At 38.7% G+C, this 27,909-nt stretch overlaps 1 protein-coding gene across 3 annotated transcripts in view; it reads right to left on the bottom strand.

Moving 5' to 3' along the window:
• The window catches only part of KCNIP4 (potassium voltage-gated channel interacting protein 4), a 430,246-nt gene that overhangs the window by 306,091 nt on the left and 96,246 nt on the right, over positions 1 to 27,909 (bottom strand). Inside the window, exon 1 of one of the 3 annotated variants that reach the window (XM_040588363.1) lies at positions 14,418 to 14,671. The exons of the other annotated variants lie outside the window; for them this stretch is intronic. Coding sequence (XP_040444297.1) covers positions 14,418 to 14,505 — 88 coding nt within the window. The 5' untranslated portion in view covers positions 14,506 to 14,671. Of the gene's footprint in view, positions 1 to 14,417; positions 14,672 to 27,909 lie in introns of those variants that run through there. 3 annotated transcript variants of the gene reach the window in all.

The following is a 27,909-nucleotide window of genomic DNA, read 5'->3' as shown; positions in this document are numbered from 1 at the left end:
GTCACAGGCATTAGTGTGAGGTTGATGCCCTTTTGTCAGCAGCACTGTAAAATTAAAACAAACAAACAAAAAAACCCCAACCAAACAACACCCCCCAATTTACCATCAGTTCTAGAGTTGACTAGTTAAAATCTCGAGGGAGAAGCAGAATTATTCACATTTTCCTTGCAATTTATTTTTGAAATTATGATGTAGCATAATGGACTTGTTCAAACCAAGATTTAACAAAAAATACACACCCTAGTAAAAATTTTCTTCTAAAAGCAAAGACCTAAATGTAAGTTTGACAACTCACTTTCAGGACATGTAATTCCTAACCCCCACCCCCCACTGTACAGAGTTAAACAGATTAAATTTTATAAACATCCATCTGGGATTCAGGACGTTGGATTGCATTTTTACAACAGACTTAAATGAAAAAGAGTAGTTTACTTTAGCAGTTGGTACAGTTCTATGCCTGGAAATTTATCGTAGTTTGCCATGTAATTTAAGCACTCAATTTCTAACAGCTACTGCTCTCAGCCTGGGAAGGCAGTGATGAGAAAAAAAAAATCTTCAACAAATTACACGATGAATTTTTAGTAGCCTCAACATGGGGTTTTGTGTCACTAGGAGACAGGACACCGTGCAACAGACTGCCCGAGAGAAGAAAAGGTTAATAAATGGGGTACTAAAAAGAAGAGTCTATGTGGAAGGTGCCCTTCTGAGAAGAAGTATTCCAGCCCCTGGCTGGGATGAGGAAAGGCTGTGATTGCTATAGAAACTTACTAAAAGTAGCTTATCTTTTTCTTCTGAAAAAGTTGTCCTGGCAACTTTGATTTGTATTGAGTCCAGTGCTACTGCACTTATGCATTTGCATGTTTTTGACATATGTTCTTGATTTGGCTTCTCAAGAATCCAGTGCTGGGATGGCAACTCTTTAATCCTACACCATAGGACAGATACAAAGCTACTTAATTCTACCAGAATGACTTCTGCGCCAGGACTGCAAAGGATCAAAGTACAGGCAGCAGTTCTGTCAATGTTTTCTTGGACTTCAGCAGAATGTAGGCACCAGAGTCCCAATGTACTTACCCATGGGTTGAATAAACAACTTGTCCTTGTCAGGGAATTCATGGTGGAACAAAAATCTCAAATCACAGTTTTGCATTCTAGCTAGTCAACTGTGCTTTGTTTTAGAATAACAGATCTTTGACTACCAGTAACATCTGTAGATGAATCTTCACAAGACATCATTGTGTCTCCCAAAGCACTGGACCGAGAGATTAATTTTTCTTCATATTGTGTGTTTAGGAGACATTCACAGTGGCTTACACAGATATGTTGTGCCTTCACAATGTGTTTTAATACCTTGTTATTCCAGTAGAAAGGAAAGATAAAAGGTTAAAAAATTATGAAGAGCTTTAATGTATTTAAACAAATGAGTGGCACAGAGTGGACTGGATACAAGGAGAACACTGATCTCTCAAAGCAGGTCTTGTGGCATCAGTTCCCTTCAGGATACGTATGACCTCTTGATTTTGATTTGGTAGTTTATGGAGACAGCCGATCTTTAACATGTTAGTGTCACTCTGTTCTCTCTTATCTGCAACTCTTGACAAAGTAACAGCAAAACATAAAGATGACTTGGGTAATATTGACAGACAGGGTAAAAAAAAAAAATAAAATAATAAAAGGACAAAGGCAGGAAATGGAGAAGTACCTGGTCACATATCACAGCAGAGGAAGGTTACAAAGGAGGAGTTCCTATGGTGAAGCTCCAAATGTTCAGCACATTCATAAGTGCTCAGAAAAAGAGGATGAATAATGAAGCTAGCAACATCTGCTTACGATACTCAGTGGAGGGTTAGTGCAAGAACAGCAGAAGTACCACAGCAAACAGAGTGACCGGGGTATGAAGTGATGCAAGACAGCAGGCAGGCGAAACAACACAGCCAACTTTGCATGAGGCAGGTAGGAAAACCAACTTTATCTCACCATAGGAGGCTGATCTCACTACAGACTGAAAAATGGAATCATAGTCTTGTAATTTGTACTTCTAAGAAAACATAAGCTTAGCAGCACTTAAAAAAAAAAGGCAAGCAAAACATTTAGAATTATTACAAAAGTATTGAAGAATTAAAAAGCAAACATACGGAACTTAAAATGGGGTTCGTACATTTAAGTACTACAAGACATCCTGGATCGTCTAGGCTAAAAAGGACTTAGTAGAAAATAGCAAAAGACAAAGCACTTAACTGTATGTAAACAGGTGTCTGCACTACCTGAATAAACCACTGTGAACTTCAAGAAAAATCATTTGAAACCTTAGTATACAGGATCAGTTTTGGCAGCTCAAACCCATCCCACTGGGAAGAGCCAACGTAAGTGATGCTTAAATGGAAAGAGATAATTCAGAAAATCTAAACTAAGCACTACTTAGCCTCCTAACTACTGACTCCCAGCAGTGCTTCTAATAACATATTCAATCTGCAGGGATCTGTAAGTGCGGTGAGGGTCTTTCATACTGCTTTAGCACGTAAGTGGGCAGAAACACGAAGCAGGATATATTATGATATATTCCACCAGTCGTCGCCTTTCCCATGCCCTCTAGATTCAATTACATCTGTCTTAAGGCTTCTTCCTTCGAATTCATCTCCTCTGTGTCTGAAACTGCTAAAGCTCCAGCATTGTACATCCCCTTTTACACCTCCCAGATCCACAGGCTCTCCAAGATCTGTACTTCATGATGTTGAATCACTGGTGCAAACATTTCTGCCTCTTATCCTTTGCCCTGTCACACTTTTCAGTTGCCCATGCACCTCCAGGTAGGTATACAGGTGGTCACAGTGTCCAAGTACCTTACTCAATCTATTTAAGTGTGGAACACCTCATCTGCAGGTGTATACTTTGGTGATATTTTTAAGTAGTTGTGTCACAATACTTTGCAATACTACTTTGGGACTCCAGACCTGATATTTGATGCAGATTAGCTAAATGTAAAAAACTAATAATACAGAATATAAGCTAAAATATTGCAGTGCTTGAAAAGAATAGTGTAAAAAAGTAGTCTATAACAGATTCATATTTTTTGTTCGCATACTCATACACACGAGACAGTGCCTATTTATCTTACAGGTAAGCTGTAATAGAAAAACAATCCATATCTCCTCAAACCTAAATTTGCTTACTTTGATCAGTAGCAATAGAGATAAAATCACGTGCTTAAATATATGCATTTAAATAAATGTCCTTCTGATATTGAATTAAACAGTCAATAGAAAAGCCCTGAAAATTCTAGACACTATTTTCTTTAATTACAGGGTACTTACTTTCTTCACTGATAAACTCCACCTGTTAAGACAGGAGGTAAATTATTATTCATACTCTTAAAAAAAAATGTCGGGGGTCACATTGCAAATTGCCTGTTTACAGTGTCAAGATGAGTATTTAGGCAAACTGTCACTTTTTGGAGGGCACTTTCCTCCCTAACGAAAATGAACATCTTTTGCTATATGGTATAACTTCATCCATAAAAACATTTCAGCAGAGTAATCATGAAATAACTGGCCTTATTCCTACACTGTCTCAACAGGGTGACATCGGTGACATCTCAATTACTGACACAGTGTGATACTGGACAGACAACAGGTAAGTCATTCAATAGATCAGTCCAGAACTTCCTGTAAGCAATATATACAATTCAATTAGTTTCTCACAATAGACTACAGCAGTTATTGGAGGAGCTTCAAGCACTTCATCTGGTAAGTCTTCACAGGGGCAGGAATGCCCTGCTGTTCCCATTCACATCTGTCACTCAGCATTAGAGTTTCAGAGTGCTGCGAACATGGGCACGGGGCACGCGGCAGCACTCGGATCCACCGACTTGCGGCAAGAGGGAGAAGGCTGCACCGCCATGGAACACCCAGACCAGGGGCAGGGCAGCAGACATGTCAAACCGAAGGCACTTCAGCCTTCCCTGACTTGCATTTCAGTTACTGCCGTAACGCTGTGAGCTCAAAAACCAGTCTGTTTTTGAAGGAATCAATATTTCTACACTGTATTTTAGAAAATCATAAGTTTGATAATCTTGCCTTCAATCTTACAGCTTCAAATTGCTGAAATTTAAGACATGACACCATGCTGTCCCCTATTTCTCTCAGTCCAGACTCTCTTAAGACTGCAGGCTTGCCAGTGGCTTTATACCAAGGCTGATCCTCGAACACAGTAACAGAGATCTATGTTGCTGTGTATATATGCACATTTTTATATACTGGTGTCACCCACATTCTTCTTTCCCCTCCATCTTCTCTCCTCACCCTCACACTCCTGGTTATGTGCAACTGGTTTACTTCAGGTAGGTTCTTCTTAATGTCTTATTTTATATTTTCCCTTCTCTTTAGCATTAATTTGCATCTAATTTTCTTTGTTTGGTTGCATTTTTAAAAGTTATTAGCTGACTGACGAAATTAAAAATCTTCTTGTCCTCAATAAAAAGCCCTGTTGCCTTTTCAGGTATCCTGAGGAGCTGTGCACACAGGCTACTTAGGAAAGTTTAATTTTAATTAATCAGTAAGGTGGAATAGTTAAAATTAATTCAGTCTCTGTTGAGCCTGTTCATTCAGAATTAAAATAGACTTTGGTTTAATTTCCTTGAGAAATAAATTATGCTAAATTAAAATAAGGTCACTTCAGCACTGATTTTTTCTGAAATGTTGCAGTTTTACTTAATTTGAATTAAATCTGCACATGGAGACAATTCCTCAGATTTCTCTTACATTTTAATTCCTTCCCTGAAGTGATAATGGAAGAGGTTTACAAAAGTTGTGTTTGACCACAGTACAGCAATTCAAGTGCAGATTATCATTGGTGATATTTGTTTGTCTGGAAACACACGATACTTTGGGGTAACTAAGTATATATAATCATTAGACTCACATCTACGGAATTTAATTTCAGATTTATTTTCTGCAGAAAATTCTACAGATTTTACTGTCACAGGTTCCAGATGCATCACTGCTAGTGAGTGAGTCAGTTAAGAGCACTGGCTGTACCTGAGAGATACCCGATTATGAAGGCATTTAAAACTTGCAAGTGAAAACAAAGAACAATTATTTAAGAGTTTTGTTGTTTTGGTTTGTTTGTTTGGTTGTTTTTTTTTTAATGGGTGTACTTATACAGTTTGAATATAATTTATAAATGTAAAATTCATAATTTTTCCATAATCCAGCATAATCTAAATCATCAACATTAGCAGTTACTATACACACTCTAATTTATTAAAAACAAACTTGAATTTTTTTTCACCGATTTATCCGAGTGCATGTCAATACCACATTTGACCAACAACTCTGCTCTCTCAAGTGCTGCAGAAACCAGAGACCTCACCTCACGTCATGTCCCTGTCCCAAGGGACTCATCTGAGAAGAAAATCTGACTGGGGATTTTTAAGGAATTCTTTTCCAACTATCATAATGAAACATAGCTGCTAGACTGAAGACTATACAGACAAACATTTAAGGAGTAAATGACATAAAGCCTAATTCCTATTTTCAGAATTGACTAAGGAATCGATCTTCTGCTGACCTTTAAAAATACTACCATAAATCAAATAAAAACGACCCACTTCCACTTATTTTTCCTGAAATTAACTGAAGTTTACTATGGCTGTATACAGAAAGGCCTGCACATCACAAATACTAAATGCTGTTTGATTTTAATCACATGCCTCATAGAAAGGATTAAAAAAACCACCGAAGAAATCTGCCAATAAAAAGCAGACTAAAGGAGACACAAAATTTAATACCTCATTCCAGATTTAATCAATTTCCTAAATTAATGAAGTACATTTGCTGATGAAAACAGAATTTTTTCCCTACCCCAGACATTTTAATTTATATTTAAATTTAATTACACTGCCTAGATGGGCACTCTATGAAAAGTTCAAGAGGGTAAATCAAGTTACAACCAGTTTGGAAACTAAAGAGCCTACTTGACACACACACACCCAATACTACTGTACCTGCTTATTTTAAGATGATGTATTCTGAAGACACGTTAATGACAAAATTTCATGTGTAAAATTATGGTATCAATATTATTTAAAGTAGAACTTCACATGCAGCCACAATGACGTGTTACAGTTTAATACTGAAGGGTAGTAACGGGAACACAGGGTGTCCCAAAGTACCTGCTGTATCTTTGAAAAGATATTTGGAAAACATCATCTTCAAATTTTTTGCAGTACTTTGGTGGAGTGATCCTTGTATAAATGTCAAAGCATAAGCATACTTGCACCATACTACTGACTTCAGCTAAAAATACAAAAAGGTAAATTAGCACTCAACAGAATCTATAGCTAGTAGTTTAGTTAATGTTTAGAGAACCAACCGGTCTAACTTGCACAGCTTGTTGCAGTGGAAGGTTCAGGAGCTCCATTACAGGTAGTTGTTGGTTGGTTTGTTTGTTTGTTCTTTTAATTACTGCAAAATAAGTATTTCAATATTGGAATTGAAAGAGATACTGAAGTGAATTACATTGTCTTCCCTGATAGGCTGTCATTATGAAGAAGCAAGAGGCAAATGAAGAGTTCAGTATCACACAAAGCGTGTCACTATTTAGTAAACGTATCAACAAATTCAGAGACAAAAAAATCTGCAAGTAGAATGTGAATGAATTAGATTATACATGTAAATGATAAATTTTTAAAATACATATAGTCTGAAAACTCCTTAAAGCAAGTAAAGGCCACCATAACACATCGGGAAAAAGAACAGCAGTGTGTGATGGCTGATGTCACTATATTTTCACACATAAACAGGTGACTTCAGCCTAACAGGGCATAAGGCTGGCTTTCGCCATAGCCACAAAGCAGTGTTGTTTTACTAGTTCTGTTGTTTCTACTCAGCTGTATCAGAGCCAGTCACACAGAATAACCAGGTAAAGGCTGAAGTGCTGTTAGCACATAGTTTGGTGCCCACATATTTCTATGGCAATGCATTACTGCCATTTTCCAGATTGCCCACTTTACTATCCAAACATGGTACTGAATTGGCTGACATCTATCTTCAATGTTCTTACCAAATTCAAAAACTGAACTATTAAATGAGAAAAATATTTTTTGTTAATACAAGATCACATCCAAGATCGCCCTTGCAGACTGTAAATATGAGCATGTGGTCATCCCAGTTTTGAAGAGGCTGCCATTCATTAAACTAGAAGTTAAATTATGTACTATTACTGCAGTAATTTAAAAGCATATGCCTCTATTGTCATACTTGGGTGAATTAGATTGTCAGGGTTTCTCATTTTTATTCTTAACTTCCACCTTTCACCTAACAGCCACAAATAAAACTATGAAGCAGATCTCAAAATACAGGGGGTTTCATTATATGTTCAATTTGAACGATCATCTGTTCACACTACTACAGATAGAATGAATCCACCTTCCCTAGTTATTCCTGCTTTAGCTATTACATACTCATCTTTTCTTCCATCAGCAAGTTTCTAATCCCTTTTCAGGACATAAACAGTAAAATTGCCTGAGGGGGGTGGAAAATAGACTTTAAGGCTAGTCTTGTGGAATTGCATTAGGTCTTCAAACATAATCATTCATATTCTCATTCATAGCCAATACTATACGACAACAGATTAAGAGCATTATTTTCACTTGGAGGGGGTGGGGGGAGGGGGGCAGGGGTGTGTGTGTGTGGTGTGTGTGTCTGTGTGCAGAGGCAGGGGCATATAGTTATAAAGGTACTAGATCTTATTCAAAGGCTATTCCATATATGAAACCTACCAAACCCAAGATACTAAAAAAAGCACATGCAATGATTCTTATTTTTTTTCTAGAGTGATTTACAGCTGAATTATGTTTCAGTTGACTTAATATTTGGTTTGTAAGTCCACGCAAGCTACCTGCTTTACGCTTCTGGTGACTGGACAAAAGAGCTCAGAAAAGATGATTCAGTCAGGAACACTTTGTAAGAACAGGCAGGGCTTACAACTCAAACTGCAATACTATGCAATCCTTGGAAGCAGTGATATTATCCTAACGGCAGAGAAGTTTATTTTGACGCAAAAACATAAGAATGATTGCATTGGTTCAGACTACAGACCCATCTAGCACAATATCCTGTCTTCAGCAGCAGCTGTTAGTGCATGCCCAGGGAAGCAGGACATGCGTATCGAATATGAACACTTTCCTAGCCACAGACTATTTTCATCTCAGGGGATTTCTCACATATACTAGTTTTTCTAGTTAGTGACTCCCAACAGATTTTTTTTCCAAGTGCTTGCCCAGCTCGTCCCCCTGAACTCATGCAGGGCTTTTTACACTTACCCTTTAGTGTTTCACAGGTTTATCAGTCCCAGGGTTTCATTCATGATGGGTAATGGTAAGCTTACCACCTATCCATTAAGCCATAACGCTCATTTTTCCCAGAATGTACCCCTTCACATTAATCTACATCGAATTTTATCTGCCATTTTACTGTCTTTGAGAATCACCGCACAAAATCTGTCTACAATAGAACCTCCCTATAAAATGAACAAAACCTGGACAACCAAAGAGTCTGTGTACTCTACAGTAGTATTTATTACAGTTTGTATCCAAATTTCTACTCTAAGTATACTCTACTCCAAGTTACTGTGTACAACGGCTCAAGGAAAAGTACACACACAGTTAAGAACTGCATTATATCGCCTAAGGCTGACATAGTCTTAGTCTTAATGCCGCTATTTCCTAACATTTTGTGTGCACAACTTGGTAAATTCCTAGGAGAGTTCCTTTAATAGTACTTTTAAACATAATGTGAAGCGCTGTGTCCTACATACAGCTGAAGTTTTATTGGGTATTATCTTTATAAATTATGTCAGTAGCTTGGACTCTTACAAGAACGTTACAGAACACAGGACTTCTAAAGAGACATTAGTAAGGACGGCTATGAGATTGTTTTCAATGCATCATTTGTATGAGAAGCTGAACTGTATCTTTATAATTAAGATGCAGATTTGGAGTGAGACAAAAAAACCGCAAACAATCTTCTCAAAAGAAAGGGTATGCAGCATGGTAACTTTCGCTGTCCTTTCCCCATTAAAATACCACAGAGAACCTTAAGACTTCAAAGACTACTCTTTTGGAAGGATGGGGGGTGGGGGGTGGGAACACAAACATATTTTTGAGACAGGTTATATGATGGAGTTAGCGTGTTAAATATATGGGACGTTTGAGCAAAACACTTAAATATTCAGGAGAATATGTTTAAAGATTAGGGTATTGCCTTTAGATCCCCTTCTTCAAGATATCCTTCTACCCATACAAATTTTTCACTACTGCTTTGATCTTCTATGATATTCAATCAATCTGCCATATGCAGGATTATAACATTTGGATTTGAAACATTTTGCACAACAACAAGTCTTGCAGACATTGCTTAAAGGAGCAGAGAGGTATGCAAACCGGGGGAAGCAAAGGCAGTCTACCTAGGCCCTTTTCTAAAGAAGGGAAAATTTACAATTTCTGAGGGCTCAGCAGTGATTTATTACCATACCTTTGCAAATTAATTACTTAAAGTCTGAGTGATCTTCTACAAAATTGCTGGAAGTTCACAGTAAGTCTACAGCATGTGAGAGGTATATAGCTACGACTGATTTTTACACATGGGCATCTCTGTCAACTAGCAGTATGAAACATACTCAGAATCTATCTCTAACATTTCTGCATCCACCACACCCTTCCACAAAAGAGATTTCTCTCTGAAGCACACTAATATCAAGACTGCACCAGCAGAAGCTGTCAATGCTAAACATGAAATTGAAAAAGCATAAAGTACAATGCAGAACTTCAAGTGAAATCTTGATTGGTTTCTTTGAAATTAATGAGGCTCCTTTCCCTAAACAGGTCATGACAAAGACTTCACCCTTGCACATAACTTATGCGATTATATCTATAGAAAGAGAACACTGTACCTCTGTATATGAAAAATACCTGAAACCCTAGGGTTCAAACTACCTCATAGGCCAACAGACAAGTATGCAACTTTAAATGTGAAATTCTTTTCCATTAAAAGGAAAACTAAATACACACACTAATCAGGTTAATGAAAAATACTGATTTGGTATCAGAAGAAATATTTCAGCACACAAAGAAAACAAAAATAGCATTTGAAAACATATGAAACCTATGTTTTCCTATGTTAAGAGTTTAGCTTTTTCATGACATCTTTAAGCTACAAGCACCTTTTAAAATAAAATTTTAGATCCTGTTTGCATCAAAAGGGAAACATCCTTTTCATCTCTCTTTTGTCTCACGTTGTTTAGGATTGATATTTTGGATTCGTCTTCTCTTTTAATTTATTCTACTTGTCATTTTATTTTACATGTATTTTCAATAGAAGTTAATGGAACATTATTAACCTGCAATCAGAAATGGTAATTCATCTTGGAATTACCAAGAGGCAGACTCAGAAAGCACTCTGCTGTCTCAGACTTGAAGTTTAGGCACCAGTAGGCAGATGAACTACAACAGTCACAGCAGTGCTGCTGTGAGCCCCTGGATGCCTCTGTGCTAGTTTCTCCCATACCTTCAGGTGTATGCTCAGGTGATGTCTTCCTCTCGGCACTAAGATAGAAAATATTTCTGTGCACAAACAGACAAGATTTAGGACTGATGATTACCTCCCAGTAATCTGGTTTCTCAAAGTGCCATCAAAAATTACATCCCATATTCACAATAGGTTTGATAACGTATTTTTTTTTTAACTAAGACAAATCTCAAGCCTTTAATCATTGTTATTTTACACCAGGGGTCCTCAAAATTTTTCACCAGGGGGCCGGCACGCAGATGCAGTGGAGGCAGTCATCTGCGGCTGCTTGGTTCCCCCCCCAACCCCCAGCGGGGGGGTCTGTAAATACCGGGGGCCGGATTGAGGACCCTGGGGGGCCGTATCCAGCCCGCGGGCCGTAGTTTGAGGACCCCTGTTTTACACCAATGGCATCAATCTCTACATTTAAATAAAATAATCTAAAGATCAATCCATAGCTTAACCTAAATAAACCTAGAAGAGTGAGATTACTTGTTTGCTGGAGAGAAAGTACAATTCCATGGCCAGAATTGTTCTCCTCTTCCTTCTTTGTAAATGCATACACTAACTGGGAATTTGAATCTGTCCTGGAAAACCTAGGCTCTGACATATAATATGTCATATCAACATTTAATATGAACATGCCTGAAAAGGGTATACTTCTGAAAATTTACCACCGAAGTCAATGACAGTTTTGTTTCTATCATCTCTTTAACCCCCAATACCTCATCTGTTGTGACAGTTACGAAAAATTTCCAGGCCATTGTTCTGAAACTATGTTTTCTCAATTTCAAAATACTTTGTGGTCTATTTCTTGATCTCGCAGTGATTCATCTTTTTATTTATAACATTCACATTGCATCTGAAAACTGAAACATTCTCAATGGCAGCACTAAGTTTTTTAAAACAATGTTTCAAAGACCAGGCACTTCCAACACACCTCAAGAGGCAGCAGACAATAAAGCAGGAATTGGTTTGACATTTGAAAAACACTGTCTTCAAGTATTAGAGGGAGTCTGTTTCACTTGTGGAAACACATCAACTTAATATATAGCAGATATTGTGGGGAATAAAAAATTTTGTAGTGAAAAGAAACAGTCTTTAAAACATTTCACTACATTTTGCTGTCAATCACAGTAACTTACTGTAAAAAAACCTGGTAGAGATCTGGATGTATTCAGGCAGAGCTTGCTACTTAAAAACCACTGTAAAGATTTATGCAGCATTTACCTACAAGGAAGGGGGTAGTTTCATTAATATTGGTTACAGCTGGGTTGAATGTTAAGCACAAGTCCACGTTTATGTACTATCACAGACAGTTATATGTGATCATTTTTATTTTAAATACCACGATTCCCCACAGAACAGGTCTGCAGTGGTGTAAACTGTTGCGAAACGCAAGCAGTAAAACCAGTAATCAACAGTGACTTCTCAGCTGGGACTAGAGCCAGTAAACCCAGTCTCCCTCCTAGCTCACCACCTTCTTGTTTTCTAATCAGTGTGATCACATCAACTGCAGCAGACTTTGTACCAATCTATACCGACGCAAATGAACTATGTATTCAACATGCCCACCCTTAAAGAAAAGAGGAATGTATTAGATTCAGTACAGCAATGTGTAGTTCCAACTTATGTATGATTTAAACATTAAAGAACACCTGAAAAATAAACCAGGGGCCAAATCATATCAATGAGGAAGTTAAATTTTCACTATTGTGCTCCTTAGTAAACATCTACATTTTGAAAGTAATTGGCCACTTCAGTGAGCAGACTGCCTGCTTGAAAAAGCTAAATAAGCACCTTCTTTTTGTTTCTGATAGCTGTCCTACATTTTTTCATTGCTCAAGATAGAAATAGCAGTATCTTCAATATAAAAAAGAAAGTATAACTTTCTAACACTTTCAACTAGGCTCCCTCATTCATCTTCATTAATTATCAACTAATTATCAACGTAATGAATTATGCATTAGATATTGCAGCGGAACAGCAACTGGTATTGCAACAGTTGAAGTTAATGCATAGACTGGGCTATGCAAGAATCGAACAGCAGAGCTCTACTTCTCAGTGGTTCAATTATTATCGCATTATACCTACCTTATTTACTACATCAGTTGAACACAACGAGGTCTATTAACCCAATAAATGTAGTAAGATACTGTTGCCTGTAGGAAATTTTTAGTTCATTTTTGCTAGGAAGTGTCTCAGATTTAAAGAGTTCTTCAAGGGGGGGGGGGGGGGGGGGGGGGAGGGGGGGCGTTGCTTGTTGCCTTTAAGGAACAAGCACTCTGCTTAGCTTTCCAGTAATTTAGCATTGAAAATGTGCTTTTAAATTATAAATTTAAGAACTTCTTTTAGTAGTAATGTAAGAACCAGTATCCACAACAATTCTTGAAAACTGTTTGAATTGTGAGCTTGGAAAGCTTGCAGTACAAACATCAGTGAAAAATTACGTAGTGTGCGTCATTTGGTAGATAGGAAAATAAGTTTGGATGACTACGAAAGAGGAGCATTGGTGTTCATTTCTAACTTAGGTTTCCCCTTGCATCATATATTATTTAATTTCCACAGCAATCCACAGAAAGAAGCAGCTAGCATTTTCAGAGAAATCTTAATTGATACAATTCACAAAACAGAAACCACAACAGACTAGGAATAGGCTGGGGCTGGGCGGGGGTGGGGCAGGGAAATTCTGTGTTACCAGACACCAAAACTTACTGAAAAGCTGTATCAGATTTCCACAAGTTACCAGCATCCTATAAAGTACTTGTTGCCAATATTTATGCCATGATCTTTATAGAATTACAACCTCAAATCTGATTAGTAATAATTATTGATGCATGCAACTTAAGAGTCGATTTTGCTCTCAAATCTTTTGATCAATGCCTAAACTGAAAAAAAAACCAAAAACCCCGACCAAAACAACAATAACAAAACCCCCTAAACCATAAGCAGAAACTTTCCTGATACTTCTAGTAAAATGAATGGCTTTTAATTCTCAATAATCATGTTAGTATAATTGATTATTTTCTGCTGATGCTGGACTTGCACCTCTGCTTGATGATTTTTCCAAGGCGGGGGGCGGGGCGGGGAATATGTATATATATATTTAAAGTCTGGAAAGCACGATTACGTTTTATAAATACAGAACGACATCATATAAGCTATCATATTTGTCAGCCGCTGGAAACAGCCACAGAAAATGCTGAATTGTGAGAAGAGTATATTCTCCAAAGTGCTACGAAGAAAATTACACTGTTTGCTCAGTCTAGCTTAGAAATCTTATTTAGTACTGTACAATTTGTTCAAGGTTACAGAAAATAAAGCTGACACATTTGTGTTTCAAATTCTTTAAGGGCAAAAAGCACAAGTGTTATCTGAAGTTTTCAGTCAGATACTGTAACATCATATTGACAGTTTGCTATAGATTTACATTTTAAGATAAGTAAAAACAAACCTCTAGGAATAAGAATGTGGTCCACTTGTCCGCATACATCAGTTCAAGAAATTGTGAAAATAAAAAGCATCAGGTTGACCCATTATGACCATCATGTGAATGCTCCACGTTACCTTCAATGTACACGGGTGGACAGGTAGAGGCACATACACTCACATTCCCATTTGGATTTGGGTGTCTAAACACTTACAGATCGTTACACGCTCTGAACGCTGCAACACAAGACTAGATGCTCTGGTTGGATGATGCTCAGCCACGACTGAGTTTACAGATTTCTTTATTATTATTTACGAGACGCACGGAACTGCAACATAAAACAATGCCATCGCTATATTAACCTCCGGCAATTTCCTCCTTACCGCGCTGCACAGCTCGACTTACAAAGAGAAAGAGGCATTTACCTGTGTGAAGAGAACCAGTGATTAGCCTGAGAAGGTACTGGGCAAATTTCAGTATCTCACGCTTACACCGCGTCCTACAGCCACTCATCTTAGGCGGCTCGGTTCTCCTCCCAGCAGAGCCCGCAGACTTCGCCGGTGCGGAGCGCAGATGCTGCCAGCAAACTTCTGGGGCACTTCGCAGCCGCGCAGCTCCCCGCAGCCGCGCAGCTCCCCGCCGCGCAGCCCCGGCCCCGGCCCGGCCGGCCCCGGCGGCAGGCGCTGCCCGCGCACGGCTCCGCGGGCGCGCAGCCCGGCGGGAGGGGCCGGAGGGGCGGGGCCGCGCCGCCTGCCCGCCCCGCGCAGGCACCCACCCGCGCCGGTCGGCGGCAGCAGCGGCGGGCGGGGCAGCGCCCCTCGCTTTCCCGGTTGCGGAGGCAGGGGCCGCAGCCAGCCCACCCAGCGGCCAGACCCCGGCCCGGCGGGCAGCACCGCGCCGCTCAAGGTCAGCGCGCAGGCTGCCCAGCCCTGCCGCGCCTGCGGGAGCGGAGCCACCCGGTGAGCTGGGGGGGCTTCCCCCCGCCCGCACCGGGCGTGCCGGCCGCAGGACCCCAGCCTGCTGGAGGCCGTGGGTGCCCCGGGCCGCTGCACAGCTGTGCGGACAGAATAAAGCGGCAGGACCCCGAGCGGTGCCGCTGCGCTGCGAGACCCCCTGCGCTCCCGGCACCCTGACCCGGGACAGGCGGGAAGCTGGCTCTGGCACAGCTAAGGGCCGTGGCTAGGATGTCTCCAGGAAACTCTCTTTGGGAAGCTTCAAGCATCCCTTACAATTCCCTTACAAAGTCATAGTTTTTTTCCCCCATCTTGCCTGAGAAGTGTTTCTTTCTTAATAAAAACGGTCTGCTGGAGTTGTCCATGACCAAATAACCCAAAGAATATGTTTTCATTTCCCTTGGAGTACTTCCCTGTACTTTATAAACGGAGAAAACTCTATTGTGTTAGATGGTGACGCAATACGTGATGCCTAATGCAGTTAAAAGATGACAAAGTACCGATTAAGGAAAAGCTTAAGGGAAGAAAAATCACCGTCTGATCCAATTTTAATCCCAGCATTGACCATAAAACATTTTGGTGAATGCCTTTACAAAATTATGATAAATACAAAAGCACAACTTCAAGCTCTTCTTTATATTACGCACTGAGCAGAGATATATACATTACAGACGCAATACATCAAAGCATTATCAAAGTTGCAGTTAGATGACACAGATTCTGTGTCTGCTATCCAAAACACAAACAATGCTGTCTTCCACTTACAGTGAGGCTACATGGTTAGTGGAAAGAACCAAAACAATCGCCCAGATCCCCCGGGTTTGCCCAGGGAAGTGTTTAGCTGAGAAGGGACTGAGCAAATTCCATGCTCACACCACTTCCCAGAGCCACTCATCTCAAGCAGTATCTTCTGTGTCTTTTCAGAACAACTTTGCCAAGGAGAGTTTGACACAAAACCCCATCAAATACTGAGGCATTAGAGCTCGCACAGCGCCCTACAAATTTCTAAACTCCTCTGGTCTGAAAAGGAAATGCCTTAAATAGCTGGTGGAGGTGAAGAGATACTGAACACAGAAGTGTGCATCTCTTCTTTAGAAGAGGACTGAAGAGGCCAGTGCAAATGCTTCTCATCTGGAGTCCTTGAACTTCTTAATCCTTTGACATTTTTAATTGCTTTACATGAAATTTCACTAGCAGTGTTACTTCAAAATAAAGAACTGAAAGATTGGTTTTCTAAAGCCTTACATAAGCATGTATCACCACCACTCTATTGGGTTGTTGGCTCCCCCCTGCCCAAACAAAGCTGCATCAGTACTGACACTGTTTCCTAAACCTTTTACATTTCAACACAGTAATAGCTGTAATTGCTACCTAAGGAAGAATTAATGGAAGGTTTCTGACAAGTTTCGCTAAAAAGCTTTTAACAAACAGTGCGGTATTTGGATAAAAATGATTTCAAATCCAGCTTCCAGTATTTCTCTGCTCAGCAGAAACGGCTGATTAAACTTTGGACCAAAATTTCTTTACCAAATCAAAAGACCAGATCAGGGAAATGCGAACAGGAAAATCAGAACTGAAAACTGTATTGAAACCACTGGAGTTTTGTTAGCAAATATATTACAGTGAAACAACATAAAGGACAGCTGGAGAGTATCAATTTCTATATATTGGTAATATATGTTTGGGGTTTTTTTAATTGATGGCACCGCCTGAAAGAAAAAATAATAATCCTATTAACATCAGAGGGATCTGGATGAATTCCTGTAAGTCTTGACTTTGAAATCAGATACTTAGAATTCAGGGTTTAAAAGCCACTATTTAAGTACAATGGAAGAGTAGAACACATACAACACAAAGCAAAAGGGTTTTTCAGACAGGAAAAATAAGTGGAAGGAAAAAGTAAATGTTGTTTGTAGACTCCTGAGTTTTGAAATTGTTTTACCCAGTCCAGCTGACAGGCCCCCAGAATAATATAAAACACAAAATTATTTTAAGTACTTAGAAGGCATGAAATGTCTGGGAAGGAAACATATGCTTTTTTTTAAAAAAAAAAAAAAAAAAAAAAAAGACTGTCCACAACAGCCGTCCAGTTTAAAACAAAAATGGAAAAGTTTCCCTGAGCATACCAAGTGCACTATAGGCATATAATTGATAAGACATATTAATTGATAATAACAAAGTATTTTGTTCATTTGAGGATTTCTAAACAAAGCGACAAGAAAATTCTTAGAAAAATCTTTGTCACCATGGCAAGAAGAAAAAGCTCAAGAACATCAATTTATGAAATTCAGTTCTATCTGATCCATAGATGCAATTCCACATGCATTTTTAGAACTTCAGTGAGGGTCTCAGCATCGCTAGTCTATGCCCCAGGCACACGTGTTGGCAACTGAAGTGCACCCCAACCATATTCAGAGGGGCGTATGCACTGATGTAGCTTTAGTCTCAACACTACAAAAGACAAAACCACACTAATCTTGTAGCTCAGAGCTGGTCAGTATTAGCAGGTATGTAATCAGTATTTCTTTTCTTGTTCCTCTGTAGGAATAGTGTTTCACTATAAAACAAAACAAATCAAAACCAAAGCAGAAATCAATTAGCAGCAATATGAAAACATATTTTGAAATAAGAAAAAACCCTGGTTTTTTAGATTGCATTTGTTGCTGAGATAACCTGGTCTAATCTGTCTTCCAAAAAAAATCTTAACCTCAAAATGCAGAGTCTCAGAACAGAATATTGTGATGGCCTGGCATAAGATAACAAATAATGCTGAATTAGCTAGCATTATAGTTTCTTTTGGAGAAAGAAAGAGTTACTAAACACAGATTATATTTAATAACGAAAAGCAAAAGCACCTCAAAATACTGAAGAAATTAAATTTGGCTGTCAACATATATTCAGTAACAATGCAAAGACTCCACTAGCAAAAAGCACAGCATAATGGTTTAAGAGTAGAAAAAAAAGCCGTCACATATACAGAGCACAAGTTGACTGGCTGCTTGGAGACAATTTGCCTTGTATATCTCCTTCATTTGCACACCTTATTTAAACATTCTTCTGACTTCAAAGAGCAAAATTTCCTCCTGAGCTAGCCTGTGCTATTGACTAAAAGCAAACTGAAATAACAAAATCAACTCGGTTAAATGCTTCAGCCTCATCGGAAAGGGTGACTGCAGGAAGTCAGCCAGGAGCACTGGCAACCTGTACACAGCTTCCTCACTGTTGACTCCAGAGGCTTGTCAGAGCTTTTGTTCTTAATGCAAATGCTGGATTCCACAAATGAACATTTTTATCAGAGGATTTCTAACCTCCTTATTTCAAAGAACAGAGATAATAATTACAACCTAAGCACGTGGCAAGAAATAACAGATGGATAGAAACAAACAGATGGGTGAACACAAGGTAACAGTGAGATGTTTACGATCAGCATAATAAACAGCTGCCACAAGTAGATGACCATCACAGATCTCTTTCTCAGTTGCTCCTCGTCTGTCATAAAAGTAAGGGTCCTCTTAGAATATATACATTGGGGATTGTGATTTAATAGCCTTCTCTGCACTTTCACTTCCTGACGTGCCAGTATTCCCTACCAAGGTGTCCAAAGTTGGCCACCATTATCATAAATTGGATGCAGCAGGATTACAGTCCTTCATTACAGAAGTCACTAGGAACCGGAGCACTGATTCCAAATTATTCATTATATCTATGAAAATATCAGCTACCGCTTTTAGCCACAGCCAGTGAATAGTAACAAAAATTTTCCTGCACCTCATTGACCCAAATTTAGTCTTGGGCATTAACACAAACCAGAGGTGGTTTATACTAGAATGTAAGCTGGGGAAGCAGAGATACAGATATATGTTCCCTTCCTAACTGATTAGTAGTAACATGCTAGCTAAATTTACTTATTTTAAAATGGTTATTGCTCATTACTGTCTGTCCTGAATGTTATAGCCACAACAAGGAATTAAAAAAACATGTCTGCTTCATCCACTCCATATTAAAATAGATGTCTACATGGGATGTGGACATGATCTTGTTCTGTCTTGTGTGGGAACAGTAACTTCTATGGAGCCCAGGACAGATAGTGAGGGAACTGCCAAGGTCCCTGGTTATGAAGACAGGCTTTTCTTTTATTTTTTTAAACTCTTCACAGCACATTAAAGAGCTTTCTAGTAGCCCAACCACTACTTACCCAAACTGCATGCAATGTTTCTTACTGTGGAACAAAAAATACTAAGAAATTTATATTCAGGACTATGCCACTGAAAATTAATACAGTCTTCCAGATTTTGTCTTTAGTTTTTAACTTCTCCTAAAAGCTTGCTAAGAATAATATCCTCAAAATCAAACAGCTCTATTGCTTTGCTTAAAATAGGACTACAGAGAAATGACTGCTACCTCATGCTGTTTGCATAACATCAACAAATTATACATGTGCTCCATTCTAATAGCTAATACCTGCATAAAATAAATTACTTTCTTTGCTGTAATAGTTCCAGACCCTATAGGTTCAAACTTCATTTTCTGTTGCACTCATGGCGTTCAATAAAACATGGTGGCTTACCCACCAGAACATACAAACTTTGACTAGCGTGACAAAAACACTTAAAACAGTTGTGTCTATTATTTCTAACCTCCCTGTAACTAGCTGCTGTTAGAATGCCTTTTTTACCTATATAGTGACCTTGAAGCTTATCCCAAGGGTTCGTTTTCACACAATACTCTAAGATGATACCGCAGACAGTCAACTAGGAGTTACAGCTGCCTAAACCTCCCACACAGTCCTCACTTGTCTAATTAAATATTCATCACTCCAGAATGTTGCAGTGTCAAACCCGAGCAACTTCCCAGCCTGACCTTCCACAGCCGGCCTGCCGTTTGTGCTGGAGAATAAACAAGACTGAGAGTTACCTGCTGAAACATAAAATGGCATAATGCAGTTTTCATGTTGCACATTAAGTTCTGTGCACGCACTGTAAAATTCTCACTGCAGAAGCTAGAGTACTATATTTTAATGTTCAATATAAATTGAGTATCTGTATGCAAAGCTAGCTATAAAATCTGCATGGGCAGTGTCATCAATAATCTTTCTGCAGAACACTAAAACCTCTTCTTCCTTATTATACAGGTCCTGTTTTTTAAGTTGGAAGTTAGGACCATACATACAAAACAAACTATGCTGAGTATTCTCAAATAAATCAAAAAAGATTAAGGCATACTACTATCAACAAGTATGTGGGATTATTTTTTTGTGGCTTTGGACTCTTTAGTTTCACATACCCTATTGTAAGAAACTATTGTTTTGCCTGCAAGAGAAGAATTTTATTAATTCCAACTCTTTCCTCTGTGGAAAGAATATCCAGACTTATTATAACTCATTTTAGTGGTACTAGATTATGCATACATCTTATTTAACGGAAGAAAAAAAAAGCTAAATTGAAAAAAATCAGAAGGAATCGACTTCCCTGCCACAGAAACTATAGCCTTAATCATCTATAGGTTCCATAGATCTTTCAACATTTGATATAACTAAAGCATCTCTATTTCATGTCTATACACAATAAGAACATTGAAGAGCTTGCATTTTGAACCCAACAGCTACAATAACCTGTTAAAGAAGAAAGATGTACCCGAAATTGGGTGCAAATATCATTTATTATGCATACTAGGTATGCAGTGTTCTTAAGACAATGGACGAGTCATTGCACCAAATCAGCTATGAGACTTATGTATGCATAATAAATACATATGTACAGCTTAGGCCAGTAAGTAAAAATATTTGAGAAGTATGCTTTCACTACATATATACGTAGCCACACATATGTATATTTACATATTTATATAACTGTTTGATTTCATAGCTTCAATAATTTATTCAGCCATCTGTGAGAACCTTTTTGGCCCTAGGATTTCCCACAAATGGTCAAAACTTACATTTCATGTCCTCAATCAAGGGCTTCCCTATCATTTTCAGACATCTCCTTTCCCCTGGCATTTTTTGCTGGCCCAAAAGAATTGTGTATGCTGTAGAAGCTGGAGATGTGGCTTGGTGCCCTAATTAAACTAAAAATTAAGATATAAAGGTGCAAATCCCTCAGTCTTCGCATTCTTAATCTGGCATAAATTGCAATGTATTTGGGTGAATATGCTGCGGCTACTGCATCAGGGAGGAGAAAGATGGAAGACACGCTACAGCCCGAACAGTTCTTCAAATCCCACATGTTGGTTGAAGGAATTTTGAAACAGGCATCCTTCATCCAAAATTTGATTCTGTTAATTATTTCATATAAAGTACCAGTGTTGAAAGCAAGTTAAATTACACCACACTACTAGGCCTGTGGTGCCTGTCTTTTCCCTCCTAGCAGGGTCTTGCAGATATTGGGAAGAAAAACAGTCTGTCAGCATTCCTGCACGACCCTTCAGTAAAGCCTTTTGGGGAACACAAGCAGTTGTCTACTCCAGATTTTTCAGAACTGTCGTGACTGTAATACTGTCCCACAGGTCCTCCTACATAATGCAGGTGATCAGCTCTCCCAGAATATGCATAATTTAACTCTGACAAATAGGAAAATAATTTTAAATACACTTAAAATTTATTTGATCCTATCTATGGTCTGATAAACCCGAGATGAACTTTGCTCATGGGTAGTAAAAAAGGTTTATACATTCTCAAAACTCTACCTCTCAAAACTAAGTAACAGTTTTTCTACTCTTCACACCTATTTTCATTACAGGCAAATTAAAAATGCATTCCAATAATCATTTTATGATCATCTCCAGTCAACTGGAAATTCATCTAGGTTTCATGCTACAAATAAAGCCTGAAGAAGCTACCCACTGTGCGCTTCAGATAGGAAAGAGTGATCAAGGACCTAAATCAGAGAGCAGCACACCTATTTAGCATTGCTGGCCCTGTAAAGGAAACCATGTGTCCTGCAATATGGTCTTGAAGTCAAATACTACATAGATTTTGATGACCTTATTCAATATCTATGCAGTATCATCATCATTTGTCTTTCTACCTCCTACCACACACTCTTGTGCGACCATATATACCACCAAGTCTCCAAGAAGTACAGCCACAACTGCTTACAGCTTCAGGAAAGCCTCCCCCATTTGTCCTTCTTATACTACTTTAAATCAGTCTCTAAGGACCAGATGTGGAAGGAGGCAAAATCAAAGTAAATCTTGGAGGTTAAAAGCAGGGGAACAGAGCAACCAGGGAATTCAATCTCACATGCAATCTGCAGGCATTAGAGAAAGGCAGAATTTTTCCTTCCCGGCTGGGAACATTCCACGGCAGGGTAAGTACTTGGGACCATGTGCTTGAGATCTCAGGAAACAGTAGAAGTTGAATATGAAATTGCTGTAGTCTTTTGGCGACAACAGTCTAAGAGCTGATCACATAAAGGCCTTAAGCATAAATTCAAATCATTTTCCAACTCTATAGCCTGAGGAAGCAAAGTATTTTTTATTGTGAACTCAGCTATTATAAAGTTACAAGTCAGTGATAATGATAATAACCTGTGTATGGTCTAGGGAAGCAAGGGAATATTTTATTAGTTGGCTGTAAATAAATTTCCAACTCTGAAGCCTAGAACAAGAAGTTAACTACAAGGCTGCTAATGAGCATTTCTGCCATCTCTAGAGATCAGTACAAAGAACAATATGTTTTATATAATATACACACACATGTACTATATAATCAGCACTGATGCTTGGGGACATAAATATACAGGGGAATACCACTACTCATTTCTGCCATTGTGGGGAGATAAAATATTGCTAGAAGAAAACAGCTCCTAAACCCCAGAAGAATGATGGCAAACTTTTAAGGTCTTATATGGTACGGGGTGAATAGGAATATTACTCCTATTTAAGTCCCACAGAAATGTCTTAGTTCATACCAGCTGCTCCGTACACCTTGATACAGAACTTTACTCACCAAGTAGAAATCATGTTTTATATTACATAAATTATGATTTCAAACTTTTCCCCATCAGAATAGGGCAGCTACCTCTACGGCAGAAACTGTATTAAAAATGGAAGAGATAAGCTATTCAGTCAAAAAAAAAAAAAATTCTATTACCGTTATCATGTGTCCAAAGAACTAGATTGTGGTGAGGGGAGGGGAGTGGGGAAGCAGCCTTCTAGAGTTTCCAGTACACAGGTAACTTGTCAGGTATATGCATCTTAATTACAAAAATGCCCTTACCAGTTTTGGCCAATAAAGAATTTACAGCATGTCATACAGTTTTCATTCTTGTCCCTTGATTAAACTAGGTAACTCCACACTCCTTAACTTCACATTGCTTTTGATTCAGTAATCACATTTTATCCTACATTATTTTATATTATCATTAGTCAGATTCTCCCGTATGATTTCTTCAGAGAGAATTCAGGCTGGTTGCATTTCAATAGCTTACCCTCTTTTGTTTTCCACCCAATGAAAGAGAAAAAATAGAAGATGGAGCTAAATAGGTAACATGTTTTAACCAGCTGATTTTCTCTGAATGTAAAACATTTATCTGAAAACACCCATAGAATTTCCTCACCGTTTTAATATTAATGTTTCTAAATATTATATTGCTTTACCTTCCCCAGGAACATTCCATCTTTTGAGACACAAACCAAGAGGGGAAAAAGCCCACCAAAACCCGCAAGAGTGGTTTGTGTGGCTGTCTGCCTTAAAAATACAGAAATTAGTACTGAAGGTCTCTAGTTATGAATCTGTTCCACTACGAGATCTCATATCAACATGAACTGTTAATATTATTGCAATTGGAATAACAACTTTTTTGTATTCTGTTTATACTATTAATATTTTAAATAAGCTAAAAATAAACTCATGGCTCTGCAAACATATGGGTCAGGTGTAGATACGGCACGTTCTCCATCTTGTCTATACTAAGATTTCGTGCAGAACACCTTCTCTTACTATGAGAATCTGCATTTCACTTTCCTTCCAGTGGCTTTTTACAGAAAGGTGTCCTCATGGTTTAACCACTTTCACCATTTAGGGGCAGCACCAGTTTCAGAACTTGCTCAGCAATATAGAAACAATTTCCCAGAACTGCACCCACTTACTCAACCTGAACTTACAATTCACACTGGTCACCAGAGTACACGTGCTTGTCCACAGACAACAAACACTGCAACAAGTAAATCAGCTTTTACTTGAAATCATGCAAGGCATTCCTAGGTCTGAGGTAATTAAGGTACCCAAATGAGGAAAAAACCAGTTTCCACATCGACTCTTTAATTCTTTCAAGGAAATTTTTGGGCTGGGCTCTTCCTCTGCCTTATCCCAAAGTCTCCTGTCTTGGTTTCTCTTCCAGAACATGGACTTTCAGAAAGATTCCCACTCCTTGCAACACAGATTTAGTTTACTTCTGTTGACATGCCCAGGCTTTATTTACTTCCTCAAAGAGGAGTCAAAAAAGCAAGCACATTTATCTGGTCCTTTACTAGATAATCTATCGCATGTTTATTACCATCTGATATTTACAACTAAAAAAATCTGGTTTGCCAAGAGCAATTGCTTTTCCTTTTCCAGCAGTGCTTTATTTAAAAAACATGATAAAATTTTAATGATCCTCTTTTGTTAGCTTAAACCAAATGCAAAAATTCCTCCTGTCACTTCCCTTGGGTTTGAAGAGTATTAGCAATGGTATCCATTTTAAATGGTACAAAATTTTCGGTGGCAAAAATTCAGATATTTTAGTTTTAAAAGAGATGATAAAAGTTGTCACAAAGATGCTACAGAAGACAAAAGTATAAGCAATCAAATAATTAAGGCCAAGATATTTTTCCAATTAAAAAGTTAAGGACCCTTTGGAAAGCAACACTGGACCCTCAGTGTTTTCATGGGGTTTGTTCTATACATGAAAAACTTGCTGTAATCTGCATTTAAGGGTGGGGATGAAGGTCAAAGACTAGCCACGATTATCAGTTCTTGTAAACATGTGCAGAACCTGGGAACTCTAATTCTAACAGCAATCACTTTTGTGAAACCCAGGATTTCATGAATAATCCACATTGCATAAAATGCAATTTTTAAAATGGCTGGGACTACAGGTCTGAGGCTGATAAAAAAACCCAAACACCGCACACCTTGAAATAATTTGCCTAGAAACATATGTATGCTGTCCCCGCTATCACAAAATGCACGTCAATATAATGCTTTAAAAATTCAATAAAACTACAGCTGATGTCCTTTGCATTAAAAAAAAAAAAAAAAAAGAGATACACAACCTTTTGCTGAATCTCAGCGACAAAACAAAAAATTAATAGGGCAACTTCTGCTTTCCAAAAATTCCTTGGCTCAGACTCCTTAGCAAGACTTTTTTTTTTTTTTATTGTTACTGTTGCAATTTGAAATGCCCCCTCAAATCTGTAAAAAGTATTTCTTTCTTTTATGCATGAAATAGCCAGACTTTCCTTTCTTTCTGGGGTTTCAATAGCTTCCCATCTTTTAAAATTATAACCACCATAAAAAGATGCAATATGAGTACTGCTTAGTGATTCTTTGAAAATTGGCTTCCTCTATCACTTTGAAGTGTGGTGCTGCATCTCACTCCCTCCTCTGGGATGCTTTATGACCACAGGAATCCCTGTTAGGCCTAAGCCTCCATGTGCTGAGCTGGGCAGGTAAGCATCTCTTGACCATCCGAGCAACTCTCGCATGGCTGAGGTGGGAAACTGCACTGGCTGTACCCGAAACGTCCCTTATCTCAACAGCAGCAACACCTGCCAGCCTTGGAGCATTCCTTGTCTGGACCATAACATCCGTTACAAGCCCAGGAACACTATTATGACTTCGAGTGGTAGGGTACCACCATCACTGGAATTTTGAGAAAGTTTCCATTAATTACCAACTTGGATTGTGGCCAGGATGGAAAATTACTGATGACTAAAGTCAATTATCTCTGAACCTACAAAGGTCCTAGGTGAGGCCCTTTGAGATCTCCTGGACCAGAGTGGGCTATGAACAGCATCTCCAAGTGTGATGCCTCTCAGAGCTTGCCAACTCCCAAGTTGTGATGCTGGGGGGACCACTGCCAAAACCTGATGACGGGACCCAGGCCGATTTTCCTGCTTCTAAAGACTCAACCCTTCACCCATAGAGAAATGCAAAGGCATTTGATGTATTTCACTGAACTCCAGGGAAACTTAACAGGTGTATCTTCATACGTATATCTCTATACTTCTATTCCTTTGTGTCTGCATGCATGCGTGTGTGAACTGATAAGTAACTTCATAGTAAGTATTACCATTCTGAATCTATAGTTAAGCCACTTTTATACTTTAGTTAAATCCTATTGGATTCACTTGGTAAATGATAAATGATTTGATGATTTAAGTGCTGCTAAAATCCTATGATCAACCTTAAACTGTAAATATCCCTTATATCCTTTAGACATAAACCTTTGACCAAGTCTGCGACTAGGATTGGCACTAACCACACCTAAAGCTCTATTAAGAGTTTAGAAAACAAGGGGGTCCATTCCAAACATGGTGACTCAATGGGAATGTCTCCATTACCCTTTTACAGTTTTAGTCTCCTTGTAAGTCATTCCAGCTTAATTTTTATTCTTCTTTGTGTGATTTATCTATGCAGTAAGTAATAGAGTGAACCTCGCCATCAAACTTTGTGAAGTCATACTCCCACATATTCCTATTAAAACTTTTTTGCTCATACTTTTGGTGGTGATTCTTTAAGCAACTTAACCTAAACCACTCATTCATGACACAAAGAGACCATAAATTACCTTCTGCCTTCCCCCCCCCTTTTTAATAACTCAGGGGGCAGGTTTAATGGTAGAATGATATTTAAAAGGTAATAATAAAAAAAATAATTTTACTTTACCTGTAGAGCTGCATATAGAAATGAGTTATGGAATATGGGGGGGTCTGCGGTTTGGGTTTTGTTTTTTCCCCTTTGTGTATAGGAATACTTGCCATAATACTAGACTGGAAGTGACATCCTATTAACCAGGAAACACCAGAGTTTCTAAACGGTTTCTAGATCTGAGGGCAAAGTGGCAGAGCTTCAGGATTACACTGAGAACAAAAGTGCCAACCAGAAAAGCATGGCTGGAATAACCACTTAACAGAGCTTCAGAAATGCCCGTTTTCTCTGGTAAAGGTTCTCATTGCCATCACAATACAACTCCACTACTAGTTTCAGATTAGTAGTCATTATTGTAGTATTTACAATTCCACTACTAGTTGCAGATTAGTAGTCATTATTGTAGTATTTGCCATTAAAACCAGCATCAACTCAATCTGAGCTTCTGGAGGCCTGAAGCCCTGTTTGTTTGCTGTTGATCTTGACTTACAACCACAAACCACCATTTGCATGGCCACTGGCTCCAAAGGCACAGAATGGAAATGCTTGTCAACGGGTCATGGAGAAGCTTGTGGGGAAACAAAACAAAACAAAACCCACGAAAAAAAAATCACCTTCTGCACATGCTGTAACTAGAGAGAAGGGCATCATCTCTAAGAGTACTACACCAAGAACATGGTTATTATTGAGATTATTTCCTTCAAAATCCCAACATGATTAGACCATCGGCTCCTCAACAAACTTGCAAATTTAAAAATAATATTTGAGAATACAAGCAGAGACTGAAGCAGAAATCCTGTCATTTGAGTCCAGAAAAGATAAATTAGAAACACAGGACTGGAAAGGACTTTCTGGGATATCCACTCTCAAGTGTGCTGAAGATTATTTGGATCTCTTCAGCCAAGCTATTTCATGTAACTTGTTTCAGACCCATTTGCTATTACTGCTGTACAGTTGAATCTTGCTCCTTGCTGCTGAATTTAGTTGGAGCACTCGCATTCCTGACCCTTCTTCCAGCCCTTCTCATCACTACCTCCGAGCTCAGCCCCCAGACCCATATGGAAAGGGAGACAGAAGACCGTTGTCTTCTGCACTTCTCCTCCCCATTCA

The sequence above is a fragment of the Falco naumanni genome, chromosome 1 (genome assembly GCF_017639655.2).
Source record: "Falco naumanni isolate bFalNau1 chromosome 1, bFalNau1.pat, whole genome shotgun sequence".
NCBI lineage: Eukaryota > Metazoa > Chordata > Aves > Falconiformes > Falconidae > Falco > Falco naumanni.
Note: the sequence above shows the minus strand (reverse complement) of the source record. Positions and strands in the feature narration are given on the sequence as shown.